The 18596-nt window shown below is 39.2% G+C and overlaps 1 protein-coding gene across 1 annotated transcript in view; it reads left to right on the forward strand.

Annotated features, from left to right (window-relative positions):
- Tet1 (tet methylcytosine dioxygenase 1) overlaps positions 1-15420 on the forward strand; it is a 62886-nt gene extending 47466 nt beyond the window's left edge. The window contains exons 6-11 of the mRNA XM_035451950.1: positions 1179-1390; positions 3247-3397; positions 6614-6703; positions 7924-8061; positions 11100-11351; positions 14584-15420. Coding sequence (XP_035307841.1) covers positions 1179-1390; positions 3247-3397; positions 6614-6703; positions 7924-8061; positions 11100-11351; positions 14584-15420 — 1680 coding nt within the window. The remainder of the gene's footprint in view (positions 1-1178; positions 1391-3246; positions 3398-6613; positions 6704-7923; positions 8062-11099; positions 11352-14583) is intronic.
- Positions 15421-18596: the final 3176 nt, after the last annotated feature.

Consider the following 18596-nt stretch of genomic DNA (forward strand, 5'->3'; position numbering starts at 1 on the left):
TAAAGATGGTAACTTTGATTGAAAAGACTATTAGGATTCTTAGAGACAGGGTCCTATTTCCCAGGCTGGCTTCCAACTAGTCGTTGGAAGCACAAACTTCTGTCCTTGCCCCCTACTCAGGAGTGCTGGGATTATGTGGTGTTTGGGGCTGAACACAGAGACTCATGCAAGGAAGGCAAGTTATATATCAGTTGAGCTACACATTATAGCCAAAAAGTCTGTACTTTTTACATTCAAGGTCATGTTCCCCTTAGGTGTTTTTTTTTGTTTGTTTGCCTTTGCTCTTTGCCATTGCTGAAATTAAACGCATGCATCACCATCACCCAGCTTCTCCTTAGGTTATTTAATTGCTCTATTAACATGTTAGAAACTTTTTTTTTTTAAATCAAACACACTTTCCATAAGGTTTTGTTTGGGATTGCATGAAACCAGACAAGTGTTCCTCTGCCATGTTACCTACATATCTTTGGCTTTCAATATTCTGAGAATTTATACAACTCCTAACAAATAATGCATCTAATTTGTTTCTCACCATAGATTTCTTCAAAGAAGACATGTCCTAAAGCTGTTTCTCTGGGTACACAGTGTCCCATAGTTGTAGTGTCTGCACAATGATCCTGGGAAATATTCAGTTCACACAAGCAAGGCATTTGATGCCATCAAGGGTGACACAGAAAGATTCTGTCTCAGAACTCTAGCCTTTCCAGTACAAAAGTTGATGGACATAGGTTGTTTCCAGGGACCCTTGTTCAGTTCCCAGTACCCACATGGTCTTCCAAAACTGCATGTCCCTGACACTCTTTTGGCACCCACCAGGCACCTAGCTCACAGATGCTAAATGTACATATTCACAGGTAAACACTATACATTTGAAATTTAATTTTAAAAAATCTGTTTTTATTTTTTACAATGAGTCTAACTTCTGGGCTATTTGATACTCCCGAAAAGGCCATTCCTGGAGCTGGAGAGAAGGCTCAGAGTAAGTGCACTGGCTGCTCTTCCAGAGGTTCTGAGTTCAATTCCCAGCAGCCACATGGTGGCTCACAACCATCTGTAATGAGATCTGGTCCCTGCTTCTGATGTGCAGGGATATGTGTAGGCAGGACACTTCAAAAATGAAAAATAAGAAAGCTTTCAAATGTGTAACTGGTGTAGATGAATACATTCTGCCTTTCCAGGTACTTAGACAAAACAATGATGATGAGAAGGTTCTCTGTTTGGCCCGGGAGCGTGTAGGCCACCACTGTCAGACAGCTGTGATGGTTGTGGGCATCGTTCTTTGGCAACCCATCTCTCCACCATTGGCTGACCATCTGTACGATGAGATCACAGATAACTTAAGATCCTACAGCGGGCATCCCACTGACCGAAGATGTACCTTCAACGAAAAGTAATCAGATTGGCTTTGAACTGCTTTGACTTCCCTTTCTCTCTGTTGTATGTGATAAATTTATAAGTAATTGATAAATATCAAGGGAGACCAACCTTTGTTGGTGTGGTTGTGCTGGAGGAAGCTGGAGCTAAGGAGGTGGAGGGCAGCTCAGACTGCAGTGAGACCCTTCTTCTCCTCCTCCGTCTTTTTAAATGCACTTAAGGATACTCTGCTTTAGATTTGGGGGCGGCCCTAGTGATTGAACCTCAGCCTTGTTCATCTTACTGGGTATATATTTACCATGCATATATACAGCCTCTGAACCAAGGATATTCTTATTTGCTATTGCATGTGACCCAACTCCATGGTAGTGTTATGAGGAAATGGTCTTTAAGAGAAGATTCCTCATTAGAATTTGAGGCCTCTTCCCCATAAATTTAATACAGAAGTCACATCAATTTTCTTCAGCTTCCATTATTGGTTACGTCCTCCCAGCCTGTGTGCCCCTGCTAGGCCATGTCTATGAAGTAGCTGTCATTCCTTAAAGAGGGCGTCTTCTTCCTTAGCGGAGATGATTTGTATGGAACTCTGGCTCTAATGGTATCTGTGCATGGCCTCTCAACTCTCCTGGCCCTTTGCCTTTATGCCACTGTAAATTGATTATTCTGAGCCTATTTCTCAATATACAGCATAGATTCTCCTGTGTCTTTATAGCATTGGCTTAAGTAGTAATTATGTTTTGTTCAATTTCTTGTTTCCCAAAAGAATGGTATATCTGAGAGTATACATAGCTCTTTGGTAGATTTTTATCACTTAAAAAATTGAATATGAATTATGTTTTGTCTACCTCTGTGGATAATTTGGCCCTTTGGTCCCCACATCCCACTGTTCCTTCTTTCCAAGTTCACACAGGACCTTCTACCCTGGTCATGTCGAAGATTGTTATACATTGGTTTGTTTTTTGAGGCATATTTCATTGTGTAGCTAACATCACATTTGTCATCTTCATGTTCCCCCAGTCAACCTCACAAACCCTAGACTACAAGAATGCATGGCAGGCTGGGAATACAGAGGAGCCAGCACAGCTCATTGTTTCTGACCGTGTTTATTCCAGTTGGTCTTATGCTATTGTCTTGAGTTTCAGATCTATAATCTTTATATATAATTTTTAAGGTGCTTTTAAATTAAATCTAGAACTGAGGAGTATCTCCAAGTGTTATATGTATAAAGTTCCTGAACAAAACAGCCTTTCTATTCCTTCTTCCTGTTGTATTTCTCAAAGTCATTTCATTAAAATAGTCAGGGATTGTATAGTTAGTGTATTGTATTTTCATTTCCAGTTTCATGCAAAAGAAAATGATGTCATTTCAGACAAAATGTAACTTTTTATTTATTTCTCCGTCTCTTGTATCTCTAAGCCAGAAATTTTGTTGTCTACTTGGATTTAGAAACAACAATTTTAGTAAAAAAATAAGGACCAAATGTGTATTCAAAGTGAAGAGGATTGATTTGAGGCTAGATGTAGCTAGGGTATGTCTTTGTTTTTTTGTTGTTTTGTTGTGTTTTGTTTTGTTTTGTTGTCTTGTTTTGTTTTGTTTGTTTTTTGTTTTCAAGACAGGGTTTCTCTGTAGCTTTGGAGGCTGTCCTAGAACTAGCTCTTGTAGACCAGGTTGGTCTCAAACTCACAGAGATCTGCCTGCCTCTGCCTCCCGAGTGCTGGAACTAAAGGCGTGCACCACTACCCCCAGGCGCTAGGGTATGTCTTAATGAAGAGAGTTAAATGCAGTGGTAAATATTATAACCTGCTCATAATCCATCATATATGTCTTTGTATTTCTGTGACCTTGTCTATTGTCTTGCTCAATATCTTCCAGACGTACCTGTACCTGTCAAGGCCTCAATCCAAGGACATGTGGAGCATCTTTCTCCTTTGGCTGTTCATGGAGCATGTATTTAAACGGCTGTAAGTTTGGGAGAAGCCCAAACCCTAGAAAATTCAAACTTGCTCCAAACTATCCATTAAATGTGAGTTTCCTTTTTAATTTTTGATTCATTATCTACAGTACATAACCATGTATACTCCCTAAAAAGTTTTTTGAGAATAAAATTTTAGCTATTAAATGTTGTAAATTACTAAAACATGTATGTAAATACATATTGTAAATATGTCAAGTAAAGACTTTTTTATTTGTCTGTCGGTCTGTCTTCATGTTCTCCAATACCATTATTAAAGGCACCTAGGACTTAATTGGGAGCTAGAGTAGAACAAACCATTTGTCTAAATGTAAAGACTAAGAAAGTTTTCTACCCACAGAACTATTATAAGAGAATTACTGGAATACTGCGTAAAGCCAAAATAAGACGCAGAAGATATATGAGACCTCTGAAACCTAGATGGATGATTCTGGAACACAAGGCCCAGGTGAGTAGAGATACTAATCAAATTTACTATTCATCTTTTTAAATTGAAAATGAACTTCCAAGCCCTTTCTGTAGTCAACTGTAGGAGTGGTTCTGGCTGAATAGGTACTAAGTAAGGGGATATATTTGAATTTTGTTAGGACAATGGAAATATTGATTCATTACCACCACTAATTTAAATATAATGGACAAAGGTCTTCACTTAATTAATGTGCAAATTGTATTTTACACCTGTTAGTTAATTTTAGGGTAAGGGAAGAGGACTGAGATCTTATCTCAAAATCAAATGCTAAAAGACAAGATTGCTGCTATTGTACTGACTCGCTACAACAATTTACGAGCTCCTGGTTAGTCAGGGTTGCTCCAGAGAAGGCATGTTTTATTTTTGTTGTGTTTTTGAGGGGAGGTTTTGGAGATAAGGTTTTTCTAACTGTCCTGGAGTTCATTTTTAAGACCAAGTTGGCCCTGAACTCAGAGATCTCCCTGCTGCTGTCTCTTGAGTGCTGGATGAAAAGTGTATACCACCATTGTCCAGGAAAGCATGTTTTTAAAGACATTAATCAGTAGAAATTATAGTTACATTATATATTCAAAGAAAACTATGTAATCCAGCACACTGGAATTAAACCATTTAATAAACATCATAAATGATGTCAAGCAATGTTTATGTACTATACATATGTCATATCTGACAGTAACAGTCATGAGAAATATCCCTTTATCTTCAGCTTAAGTATATCACCTCAGAACAAAGCTAATGTAAGAACGTATATTTGACTTAGGTAAGTATAGAACTAGGTTCAGTAGATAGCTATAGATGAGTATAGATAACTACAGAACTAGGTGCCCTGCTTAGAATATCTGTAGTGTGTTATTAGTACTCACTTAAATCTGTCAGGTTAAAGCCAGATGTAGTAGCAATCATCTTTGATACCAGAGTGGAAGCCAGACAGATCTGAGTACAACCAAGATACTGTCTCAAAGAAACAAGGAAGACAGTAAAATTTAATTTTTGTCTTCCTATATTATTGAATTCTTTATTCATATATAAAAGATACTGTTAAGTATTACTCTTTTAAGCTCTAAACTGCAATGTCGCTGCTTTAGTTGTTGGTTATTTTTTTGTTTTTCGAGGCAGCTTTTCTCTGTGGCTTTGGAGGCTGTACTGTAACTCGCCCAACATTGGTTATTTTTAATGATAACTTAAAGACACAAGCTAGGAAACTGTCAGTAGGCTAGGATAGGTGAAGTCACCAGGGACAAAGAGGAGGGGTGTGTGCATCAGCTCTGTAAGCCAAAGCTGAGGAATTGGGGAAGACATAGAAAAATGCTTGAAAGAATAAAGTGATAAGTACAGGTATCTTAACATTTCTCCAGACATGCCAGACGGTGGTGGTAGAGGCGCAGGCACTACCTCAGGAGGTAGAGGCAGGCGGAGTTCAAGACCCAGCCTCGTCTAAAAAGCTAGTTCCAGGAGAGCCTCCAAAGCCGCAGAGAAACCCCTGCTTTGAAAAACAAAAAACAAAACAAAACAAAAAAAGTAGAAAAACCAATAAAACCATTTCTCCAGATGCTCTTTTTAATTATAGATTGGAATTAGACAAGAATCTTTACAAACGGACTTTCCAAAAACAGCTTAGTGTAGTGATAGTATCAACGTTCCAGGAATTGAGCGATGTGCAAAGTTTGCTTAGAGTTGTAATAAAAAGATGATGTTTGTTACCCCTGGTTTGAAATAATAAAATCAGACAATGTCAGGAGAGACAGCTCTTCTGTACAAATTGGAATGTTGATTCCACGTTTCCTGAGTGATAAGTAATTTCACCTTGAGGCTAGTGTGACTTACATAGTCCTGAGTGTAGGCCCAGTGCTCTTAAACATCAGAAATGAGTGACAAGAAGATATGTTTCTGGTTTTCACACCATAGGCAAAACTCTGTTAAGAAGCCATGAGTAGGGCTGGAGAGATGTTTCAATGGTTAAGTGCTGCTATTTGCTTCTGTTCAAAACTTTCCCCAAAACTATCATATGGAAAATGCTCTGCTCATACTGACTGTGACAGTGCTTTGTCCACAGTAAAATAGGCTCTACTGTGCTAGAATGGCAAGATTCTTGGTAATAGTATTAATTATCTTATTTCTTAATCTTCTACAATCTGTAGCATTTGTAGTGAAAAAGAGACCCCTATCTCAGTGCATTCTTTCTTTTTTTCTCTAGTGCTGTGTATATATGAAAACCAATAGCCTCCGCAAGAGCAGTAAGGGTGACCCATCTCCCCAGCCTTTCTCATCTTTTATTTAAAAGATATGGGATCTTTTAATGGAGGACTGGTTAGCCTTGGACTCAATCCTCCTGGGCGAACCTGCCAAGTTTTAAGCTCATAGCCATGCTTATTTGAAACTCCTAGAAGAAGATATTACATATGTGATATACTTTATATATATTGGTCTCTAACCTGGAAAACGTCTTTCTGTGCCTCACCATTGCCTTTAGAAACCTTATCTGTGTTTATTTCAAGTGTCCAGTTCTAGTAAGTAAACAGGTATGCCTTTCATTCTGAACATCAAGAGCGGTTATAGAGTTTATTCTCCACTGTATAGGTTTGTGATGTTAAAATTCCTTTTTCAAAAGATAAAATTAGGCCATAACAACCTCTTGTAGTGCCGATTAACACAATTATCTTGTATTCTACCCACTGTATCATGGTAAGTGAATTATATGTCAGCCACATCATGAAATTACTTATAGTGGAGTTTTTTATACCTGTCACTCACTTTACAGTGTTTTAAAATTATCTCATGGGGATTATCTTTTATTATAGGAGAAAAAGATTGAAGGAATTTTAAACAAAGTGGCTGACACTTTAGCTCCAATTTATAAGCAGATGGCTCCAGTTGCTTATCAAAATCAGGTATGTTTTTTGGGTTTTTTGCTTTGTTTTTAAGCAGTTTTCCAATGACCTTAAGCATACATATGTCAAGTTTGTATGTCAAAATAGTTCTCATTAATAGAATTATAACCATAGCCAAATGAGCAGCTATTATAATTTAGACGTAGTGCTCTGCTCCCCCAGAGAGCTCTCCAGAAGTACCAGAGATAAAATTCTAGGGGCAACAGAACTGGTTTGGGAGGCCATCTATCTACATGGCACCTTGTTACAAAATCAATAAAGTAAGATGGAAAAGTGTTTTAAAACGCCCACTGCTCTGGGTGTGGTGGCTCATGTCTTTAATCCCAGTGTTTGGGAATCCTCCTGAAGCCAGCAGAGTTCAAGGTTAGCCTGTTTTACATGGAGAGATCCAAATATTCTTGGCTCAATCTTTACCACGCTCTTACCCCCCACCACCACCACCCCACTGCCACAAAATAGAGCCCTTAAGTTCTATAGAGCACTCACATGATTGCTCACGACCAACTGCAGTTTCAGAGGATCCGGTCCCATGAAATCTTACTTCTGTGGGCAACGAATGGATGTACATGGTGAGCTGCACACGTGTACATGCAGACAAAATACTCATAAAATTAATATATTAAAAAAAAATAAAAGCATCGAGCTGGGTGAATTGACACATACATTTAATCCCAGCACTCGTAGGCATGCAGATCTCTGGGTCCAAGACTAGCCTTGTCTACAAAGAGTTCAAGGATAGCCTGGGCTGTACAGAGAAATCCTTTCTCAAAAACACATGAAAAATACTGTTCTGGTTTATAGAGACAGACCCTGGCTGCTCATAGTTCATAAAGGAGTACTTTCTGCTTCTTAGACTCCTAACACTACATATGATTAATGCATTCATTGTGTTTGTCATAGGAGGAAGCACCTTTATCAACTGAGGCATCTTGTCCACCAGCCCTTAATAACATATATATGCACATCTAGACACAAAACCTAAATCATATATAAAAATTTACAGAGGAAAAAAAGTTCTGGGCTAGATAAATGGTTTGGTTTTTGTTTGTTTTTTGTTTTGTTTTGTTTTGGGCATCATTTCGGTATCCAGCACATTCAAGGTGGTGAAAACTGTCCCTAAGTCCAGTTGTCACCCTCTTCTCACTTTTGAAATTACACTCACGTGACACACATACACATGCAGACAAAACTACTCATACTGTCTTATTTTAATTTTTAAGGTAAAATATGAAGATGTTGCTGCAGACTGTCGACTTGGTACTAAGAAAGGCCGTCCTTTTTCTGGTGTCACCTGTTGCATGGACTTCTGTGCCCATTCTCACAAGGATAATCACAACATGATTAATGGAAGCACTGTGGTATGTACTTGCATGGCTTTAAGTCCTCTATTCAGTGGGTGCTTCCTCCTCCCATCCCCACTTCATAGGGTTTCTTTGTATGTCCCTGGATGTCTTTGGTTCACTCTGTAGACCAGGCTGGCCTGCCTTTGCCTCCCAAGTTTTGGGATTATAAAGGCATGGGCCACCACTGCCCAGCTAGATGTGTTCATAAAATATAATTGTATTGAAAAATATTTTAATATATTTGTTGGACATGATTACAGATGGATTTTTTCTCCCAGCTATTAGGAGGCTAATGCACTAGGATCTCTTTGAGTGCTATACCAATGTGGGTCTATAGTTAGTTCCAGGACAGTTGAGGCTAGACCGTATGTAGAAGCCAGAAGGTCAGATAACACCAGGAGTACATGACCCATAGAATCAACTAAGCAGGGCTCATAGGGGCTCACATATACTGATGTGACAATGAATCCTGTTTGGGTCTCAGCTAGGTCCTCTCCATATACCTTATAGTTGTAGCTTGGTGTTCTTGTGGGACTCTCAGCACTTCAGACGCCCTTCTCTCCTGGGTTGCCACAACCATTGGTCGTAATATGAGGGTTTGTGCCCATTTTTATTGTATCTTAGGCCGTGATCAGTGGATATCTCCTGCTTTTTTTTTTTTTTTTTCTTCTGAAATGAGTTGGGATGAGGGACTGGTAGGAGTTGAGGGACTGGAAATTGCTGTAATGCAAGAGCGAATAAGAAGAAAAAGAAGGAGAAAATACATTTATAATATAATAAAAATATAATTTAAAATATGTATTTGTTAAACTTTCTGAAAAGTTGTACAGAGCAGAATATTTTGTTTAATTTATTGCATTATACTTTTTTTTAGTTTTGTTTAGTATTTTGAAACAGGGTTCTCTGTAGCTCTGGCTGGCCAGGGATTCCCTGCTTCTGGCTCCTGAGTGCTGGGATTAAAGTCATGCTCCACCACCACTATCTGGCTAAATTATTCCTTTTACCTTGTATGTAACAAATTTCCCTCTGTGGGTTGGGTGCATACCTGTGTATGCCTGGTTTCCATGAGGTTCATTAAGAGAACATTAGTTCTCCTGCAACTGCAGTTAGGAATGTCTGGGAGCTGCCATGTGAATGTTGGCAACTGTTGAATCCCTCAGTACTTAAATACTTTATACTCTGTGGCAAAACTTATTTAATTTGGGCCTAGGTGATTGCTCTGCTAAGCCTCACAACCTGAGATCTACCTAATATTACACCGACTCCTACAAATTTTCCACTGACCTCCTCAGATGCACTGTACATCATAAACACAACAGGCACAAATAAATGTTCTTTTGGTCTTTTGTTTTTTACAAAAATATGCTTTAAGAAATAATGACATGCCTTTAAAACCAGCAATTGAGAAGCAGAAGGCCAGCCTGATTGACAGAGTGAGTTCCAGGACAGCTAGGACTATTACACAAAGATACCCTGTCTTAAAAAAAAATAAAACATTTTATGCTGCCCACCGACACATATAGTCAACCCATTTATGTTTCTACCAGTCCTGACATTGAGACTATGTTCAGCATATCTGTTTACTTGTTAAAGACTGGCTTAGAACTCACAGATAGGTCGCTGCCTGCCTTGGCCTCCTGCTTGCTGTTACCACCAAGCCCAAGCATTTTTTGTTTTGTTTTGTTTTTGTTGTTTTGTTTGTTTTTGTTTTGTTATTTGAGGCAGGGTTTCTCTGTATTGTTTTGGAGCTTGTCTTAGAACTCGCTTTGTAGACCAGGCTGGCCTTGAACTCACAGATCCACCTATCACTGCCCAGCCCCAAGCATATTGTTTTTAATGCTCTCTATTTTACTTTGTATTTCCACATACTGGCCTGGAAAACATTACACAGCTCAGGTTAAGAATATACTTAAATTTAGTTGGTCCAGCAAGATGGCAAGTAAGTAAATAAGGAAATGTAAGTTTAAAGCTGTTGAAGGGGCTTGTTTCTCCTAGGGTTTCTATTGCTGTAAAGAGACACTATGACCACAGCAACTGTTAGAAGAAAAACATTTAATTGAGGTGGCTCCCTTATAGTTTCAGAGGTTCAGTCCATTATCATAGGTGGGGAGCATGGCCTGTGAAGGCCACAGGAAGTGTGACACACTCGGTATGCCACAGTGAAACACACTTCCTCCAACAAAGACATAATATTTCCAAAAAAGTCACACATCCTAATAGCGATTATGGGGCCACTTATATTCAGACTACTACTGGCTTTAGAAACAGCACAGCACAGTAAGAACCTGCTTGGACAGTTCAGTTCCCAGCAAGCCAGGGTCAGGTGGAACACATCCTCAGTTCCTTTTGATCCAATGGTCTCCTTGACTTCTCCAACATCGGCAACTATGTACATACAGACATGGACACAGACTTACAGGGACAAAAATAAAAAGAAAATAGATAAAAAGCAAACACAAACTCTAGAACCGATGGGGCAAGAACAAATGTCAAACAAAAGTGGAAATACTGCCTTGCTTCATAGTGAGTTGGAGGCCAGGCTGGGCTTCAAAAATAATTGTTCTGAAGAAAGGGAAAGTGAGAATATATAAATATTTTGCTTACAGTTATACTCATCTGCTTAAAAGGTGAGAAGCCAGTGAAATTGTATTTAGTTAGGATTAGTATGCCAACTTCAGCCAATTGAAACAAAACTGAACTGTAGTAGGCTTTGGTCTTTGTTTCATGACCATAGCAACTCTTGTGACAGAAAGAATTAATTGGGGGCTTTCTTAAAGTTTCAGAGACTTAGTTCATGTCAAAGCAGAGAGCATGGCAACAGGTGGATGTGGTGCTTGAGAAGTAGCTGAGACCTACCTGATCAGAAAGAGAGACTCCTTAATTGCATTAAATTAATTTTAGGTCCACGCCTTAATCCTCATATTCCTTTCAAATGGTGCTCTTGACTGAGTTCAAATATATTTGCCTAAGGGCCATTCTTATTCAAACCACCTCACATCTGTTGGCTTAGATGAATGTGGACACATGCCTATTCCCCTCTCCCTGTGCCTCAGGTTTTAACTTTGCTTCGAAAAGATGCCCGAGACAGGAATAATCTCCAGGATGAGCAGTTCCATGTTCTTCCACTACACCGGCTTGCAGACACTGATGAATTTGGCTCCCGGGAGGGCATGGAAGCTAAGATCCGCTCAGGGGCCATCGAAATCATTAAGCCATCTGTGAAGAAGCTACTGCATTTCAATGAGCCTATTCCTCGATGTGGGAAGAGGAGGACCACAATGAAGGAGCACAATAAGAATCCAGCTGCTGACGAAGTCAAAAAGAAGAGGAACTCTTCTAGTAAGTGTGGCCCACTATTGCCCCAGATAGGTCAAGCTGGTGTTCCCTGAACAACTTTCATCTCCAGAAAGGCTTGTACTTTCTTTTCTGTCAAGAGACCTTATCTTGACACCCCCTGCGCATGCGCCCGCACACATACGCATAGAGGCAAATGTGTGCTGAGGGACTTATTTACTCTTTGGGCTCTTTACTCTTTTAGGGTACCTGCCACCCAGCTGCCAAATAAGTTGCATGGAGGCTTATTACTTTTTTAAAGATTTTATTTATTTATTTATTTATTTATTTATTTATTTATTTGTTGTGTATACAACATTCTGCTTCCGTGTATATCTGCACACCAGAAGGGCACCAGATCTCATAACGGATGGTTGTGAGCCACCATGTGGTTGCTGGGAATTGAACTCAGGACCTCTGGAAGAGCAGTCAGTGCTCTTAACCTCTGAGCCATCTCTCCAGCCCCTTACCTTTTCTTAATTTACATTATTCTTTCTACCTCTTGCCTCTGGGCTTAAACCTTTCTCTTATGTATACCTTACTTTCCCTTGTACCTTGGCTAGCTGTGTGGCTGGGTGTCTGGCCCCTAGTGCCCTCCCTCTTTCTCTTGCTCCTTCTTTCTTTTTGATCCCAGATTTCATCTATTTATTCTCTCTCTTCCTGCCAGCCCCATCTAGCCTTTGTCTCTGCCCAGTTTTTGGCTGTTCAGCTCTTTATTAGACCAATAGGTAAACAAACATAACACGTTATATCTTAAAATAATCTTCCACAACAGAAATGACTGCATTTTGTTTTCTAATCCTCACCTAGCCCTCATTCACATTTATTTTTAAATAATGCTCTTCCTTCTGTTCTCTTTAAACTGCTATTAAATATAAGCACCCCCTGCCATTTTTGTATATAATGGAGTAATGCTACCTGTTTTTTGTTTTTCAAGATAGCGTTTCTTCATGTAGCCCTCCTGAGGTCGATCAGAAGCCTCCTTTGGCTTATCTGATTACCATGCCCAATTAAAATTAAACACCTCATCCTAACATGCGGTCACCCCCTTTACCTTAATAAACTACCTTTTGCCAATGTGCCAGGTATGTCTCCTCTATCCAAAGCCAGTCCTTTGTCCCTTCTCCCTACCCTCCCTTGTCCCTTGGTCCTTACTCCTTTCTCCCTCAATACCACCACATACTAGCCCATTCTAACACAGACCCCCCTTTTCCCTCCTCTTAAAAATTACACCTGCAAGGTCATTTGCTGCTGTTTTTCAGTGTGAGTTAGAAAGCAGCCGCTTTAAATATTTTTCCCTGCTTAGTAATGCATCTATCTCTGTGAAAACAGGTTCTTAACAGAGCTTGGCCTATTTCCTAAGATGGGAATTGCTTCTCACCAGTATCATTGACTTGATAATTCTTAATTCTGGAATTGTTACTCTGTGCAAATACATGCAACAGATGGATTCCAATGATCACTTTTTAAATTTTTGCTATAGGTTTTCTTCTTCTCAGAATGATTGTAATAATTTCTTTTGTGTTGCATTTTAGATTATTTTTCCCTTTGCTCACAGATTTTTCTTTTTAAAGTACCTCAGTGTTCATTTCTTTCAAAGCTGACTTTGAAATCTTAACACAAACCTAATTGTCTCTGATAGCTCCTGTTATGGGACTATGTTCCAGTTTTCTTTAATTTTGAAATGAATATGAGGAGGGACAGGAAAGATGGAGCACTGGTTAAGAACACTTGCTGCTTTTTTAAAGAAATTGTTGTATGAACAGTACATAGGCTGAGGTGTAGCTCCATGGGATTCATCCCTAGCAGTACCCTAATGATGGGGGAGGTCCTTCTGTATATATGTTTATCTTATTGGTTGTTGAATAAAGCCAATAGGGGAGCAAGATAGGTGGGACAAGGAGTCGAGGAGAATTCTTGGAGTTGCGATGTGAGCCTGGTAAGAGAGGATGCATGCCTCTGGCGTCCTCGATCAGATAAGTGTTTAGAAACATATAGATAATGGTTATGGTCCATCCTATAACAGAGATAACAGATAAGAAATCCTAGTAATTAATTGCCAGCAGCATTGTACCTAATATTAGTCTGTTTTATTTTGGGGTTTCTAACATTGTGCTGGAAACGGGTGGCTGGCAGAAAGACGTATCTTTACAAAATGGTGTCAGGAGGTGTTAGAAGGCTAGGTATTTTGGCTTATGCTTGTAATCCAAGCACTGAGATAGGAAGACTCTGTGAACTGCAGGCTAACCAAATTATAAACACCCTGTTTCAGATTTGCATTTTGCCTGCTTGTATGCCTATATACCACATGCATACCTGGTGCCTGAGGAGATCAGAGAGTGTCTGGAGTTACAGACAATTGTGAGCTTCTATGTGGGTGCTGAGAATCAAACTCTAGCTCTCTGGAAGAGCAACAAGTGTCCTTAACTTCACAGCCAACTGTCTAGTATCCAGGACACATTTTTAAAAATTGAAAAGGCTGGCACTTGAAAGGCAGAGACAACCAGATATCTGGGCATGGTCTACATCAGTGGTTTTCAACCTTCCTAATGCTACTTGCCTTTACTGACTCCTGAACATTGATATTTTCATCCCTCCTTCAAAATTGACTTTGCTACTATAGGAATCCTAATGTAAATATTATATTTCATAAATATTCACTTATATTTCAGTGGTCTTTGGCGACCCCATAAAAGTGTTGACTCCCCCTCACATACAAAGGGATCTCAATCCAGAGGTTGAGAACTTCTGGTCTACATAGTGAATGTGAGGACAGCCAAGTCTATGTAGAAAGATACTATTTATTACTATTTACTACAGGCCTAAGTAAAGTCAACTGATAGAGTGCTTATCTACCTAGGAGCTAACACCAAAGGGGCAATAAAAGCATTTAAAAATAATTTTTAACATCTGGCAAGTAAAAAATACCTTATGTTTGTTTTCACATTTGTTGTAACTTTCTTTTTATGAACTAATAGTGAGATAGTGTGACCTACAGTTAAAATTGAAAGAAAGCCCCATTTTATTTTATTTGGTTTTTCGAGACAGGGTTTCTCTGTATTGCTTTGGAGACTATCCTGGAACTCGATCTGTAGACCAGGCTGGCTTTGAACTCAGAGATCCGCCTGCCTCTGCCTCCCAAGTGCTGGGACTAAAGGCGTGCACCACCACGCCAGGTTCCCCATTTTATTTTTAAAGGTTCAGACAACACTTAAAAACTACTCATCAGCCTGCTCTACTCCTCACCCAGTGAAAGCAGAATCTGCAGACTTATGTCCCCCAAAACCTTCTTACCTGGAAACTGCTACCTGTATGTACAATAGTGCAGCCTCAGGTGGGTTTCCAGAAACAAGTAGCATTGTCCACTGCACAGTGCCTTCTGGAACACACGGTGGCGCTTATGAAAATGGTGAATGTGCTGGGATTGAACGGCCTGGTAAAGTGGCTCCTCTTCCTCACACATCTCTTCCCATAGCAGATTCCCTTGTTGATGCTGAGCCTGTCACTAGTCCATCTGAGCACCCTCAGCTGCCCTTCCTCAGCTGTCCTCGTGAACTGGAGCACTGTGCAGCAGACGAGCCTCTCTCAGACGATCTGTCCTCCGACGAGATTATCATCACTCAGACTGAGTTCTTGTCAGACAGTGAGGAGATCTACTATGACCCTTGTTTTGGTGGGGTGGCGATAGCACTTACTCATGGCTCGGTGCTGATTGAATATGCCCGGGGGGAACTTCATGCTACCACCCCTCTGACAATACCCAATCGAAGTTATCCTATCCGCACATCCCTTGTATTATACCAGCACAAAAACATGAATGTGCCCAACCATGGTTTTGATCTTTGCAGGATTAAATGTAAGCCCCGAGATTTAAGAAAAAAAAAGCCCGTAGACCCGGAGGGTCCTGATTTATCCATTGAAGCCAATTTACTCCGCACAATTCCTTCTCGTATTGCATCGACCTTAACCCACGACAATGTTGTCACTGTATCCCCTTACGCTTTCACTCACATTGCAGGACCCTACAACCACTGGGTCTGAAGGCTTTTCTCCCATAATGCCTTTGCTAGTGCAGTGTGTAGTTTCTACGGTGCTGTTCAAAAGAAAATCATATTGGTGTTTACTGTACCTTTATTTTGACCCATTTCAACTCTGAGGTAAAATTTGAAAGGGTACTTAACTGTGATTATATTTTGAGAATTGGTGGAACATACACATTTTCAGCAAACATAAAAGTTTTATAGTTTAAATACATAAAGAAGTATCTTGGTTAGGTGTTGACCATGATAGAATCATAGTTTGGTGCTTCAAATTAAGTCTGTTGACTATGAAGAGGATTTTAACAGGTTCATGCAATAAGTTGTAAAATCCAAGATACAGTGTTAATTCTATACATACAGTTCCTGGTGCTTAACCACATCAACACAGGTAGTAATGAGCTGAATGACTGTCATGGTGCCCTCCTTCCAGAATCTTCTGATCATTACTATCATGTCTGCACATTTCTTTGAAATAAACCAATGAAATGCTTTTTCTCTTAAAATATCCCTCCTGTATAAAATTATTCTTTATTCTAGTGGTGGTTGGAGGCTGTTCATTAACTGTAAATATATATATTTTGAAAAGCACTTTCTATTTTGAAAAGTAACTTGAAATAGTATGGTAACTGAATCCTATTGTCTATTGTGTATGCATATTTGCATAAAAGAGAAGTCAGTTATTATAGTGTAGCGTTCCATCCTGTAAACTGTGGTCTGTATTCAAATGATCTATGACATGTTCTCTACTTATGAAATATAGGATCTCAAAAAAAATTAAAAATACAAGGTACCACCAATATCAATTTACCCCTTTTAACTAGGAATTTAAAAAACAAATTGTCTCGTCAAGAGTCCTCATGATTGAAGTGTATATGACCCATGATAGATGTTTTCAAAGGGAGAAGGGACAAATTGAGACCAATCAAATTCTGCCAGTGTTTCAACATGAGGAAATAAATAGTTAATGTTTCCCTCCCAAATGAAAAGAAAATATCTGGTAGAAATAATTGAGGGGAAAACTCTATTGCTATTATTGCTTCAAGCCCAGCATCACACAGAAAAATTTGTACTTTAAGCCAATTAATCTGAACCTTTTGGGTTAAGGCAATTCAAACTTCTTTAGTTACCCCCTGTTTGAAGGTCACTTTAGTGTTCCAAAGTTCTTACCCAAACAAAAAACCTAGAACCAAGAAACTCAGTGAAGTCCACATGCCACAGGTGCTATGACAGGGACCCTAATGGTGCTTCTCAGATGCCATAGGAAGCCAGTAACTACCATCAAAATCTTGGTGCAAGCTCTCTAGAGAGTAACTTATTGAAATAATATATGGTGCAAAGTTTCTGACTAAGGGAAAGGAAGAATGGACAGTAAATAAGGAAGTGTCCATCGATATCCCATCATTTGCAAGTAGATTTATGTTCTTTTATTATATACAGTAAGGTAATTTGTTAACCAGATTTAGTATTTTGTGTGCCTTGGATTTCTGTTTAAAAACATCTCTATTTTTAGCCTAGGCTTTCTTACAGTTATAAGCATATAAATGTGTTTATTGATCTTCAGCTGCTTCAGTAACGTATTTGTTGGTACATGCTACCAGGAATACTCCCTAGTGAAATTAGCTTTGAGATTTTAGTCCATAGCTCCCACTAGAAATTGTTTCCTTGCCATGCTCATGGGATAAAAATCTTCTTTCCCTGCATTTTATTCATCCATTCATCTATCCATCCCCCGATACACATTATTTGAATATTCTGGATTGAATTTGATTTTGTTTTTCCTTGAATCACCACCTAGGATACAATATTATAAAGACTGCTTAGGATTATTTTCCATGAAAACAGCAAATTACCTTTTAAAAAGAGCAGGAGTGATACATATTATAAATTCAAAGTAATTTTTTGTTTTGTTTTTGGGAGACAGAGTTTCACTAACAGCCCTAGCTATCCTAGCTCTGTAGACCAGGCTGGCCTAGAACCTGCATTTGCTAGGATTAAAGGTGTGCATCACCATGTCTGCTTCAAGAATGGTCTTTCTTAGGAAACAACAAAATAAAATGGTTTGAGATGACAGTCCCAAACTCATCTGACATTTTTTTCTATACCTTTATTTTACCGTAATTACAAATTTCTTTAACCTTGCTTGTGAAGCTCAAGTTAAGCTTGTTCATAGTGTAAAGTTGAACACACTGTTATGTATAAACTAAGGCTGTTCTTAGTTTGAACACTAAACGAATTGTTACATATAACTTACATGGTAAACCGGGTGTTGGTGGCGCACTCCTTTAATCCCAGCACTCTGGAGGCAGAGGAAGGTGGATCTCTGTGAGTTCAAGACAACCCTGATCTATGAGAGCTAGTTCTAGGACAGCCTCCAAAGCCACAGAGAAACCCTGTCTCAAAAAAACAAATAATAATAATAATAACAACAACAACATAAAAAAAATAACAATTTACATGGTAGCCCACCTGACAATTTGTGACTGGGTCTATGTAGCCCTGGCTGTCCTGTAATGCACATAGTGGACCAGGTTAGCCTTCAATTCACAGAAACCTGCCTGCCCCTGCCTCTGCTGGGATTAAAACTGTGTACAACCCCTCTCCATATTGTTTTTGTTTTTCTTGTGCTTGTCAGTCTCATGTATATCTATATCCTATTTCCAATTTTCTACAAGGTACCAAATAGACCTTGTCATAAAACTTACTAAAATGCTATTGTTGGGACATTAGACTACTAGAGGTAAATTTTTACAACCTGTTCCTATCTTAAATGACCTCCCAAATGTAATCATTGCATTTGTGAGATCTGTAAGTGATCCATTCACCCCCATTACATAGCTGTATGGATATCTTTATGTAACCGACTTGATTCACATTAAGAAAACTTTCTACTACTTTTACTCCTTCTGATTAACATTTCACAATAGGATATGCAGAACTAACCCCAGATTAGCATGTGGGGAAAAGATATGACAATATTTCATGATATCCTCCGTCGGCTGTGAGCACACTGACCTGGAATGTGCCAAGTGAGTAGGTGTATGCAATCTTTAATACGAAGTTGCCTTCAGTTACACCGCTCAATGCATGGCATCATTTACCAATCTCACTGCAATAGAAGTCATAAAGCTCAGGCCCAGTGCCCACAAAACAGATGGCACCTGTCAGCTTGTAATTGAT

This window comes from Cricetulus griseus, assembly GCF_003668045.3.
Source record: "Cricetulus griseus strain 17A/GY chromosome 1 unlocalized genomic scaffold, alternate assembly CriGri-PICRH-1.0 chr1_0, whole genome shotgun sequence".
Classification (NCBI taxonomy): Eukaryota; Metazoa; Chordata; class Mammalia; order Rodentia; family Cricetidae; genus Cricetulus; species Cricetulus griseus.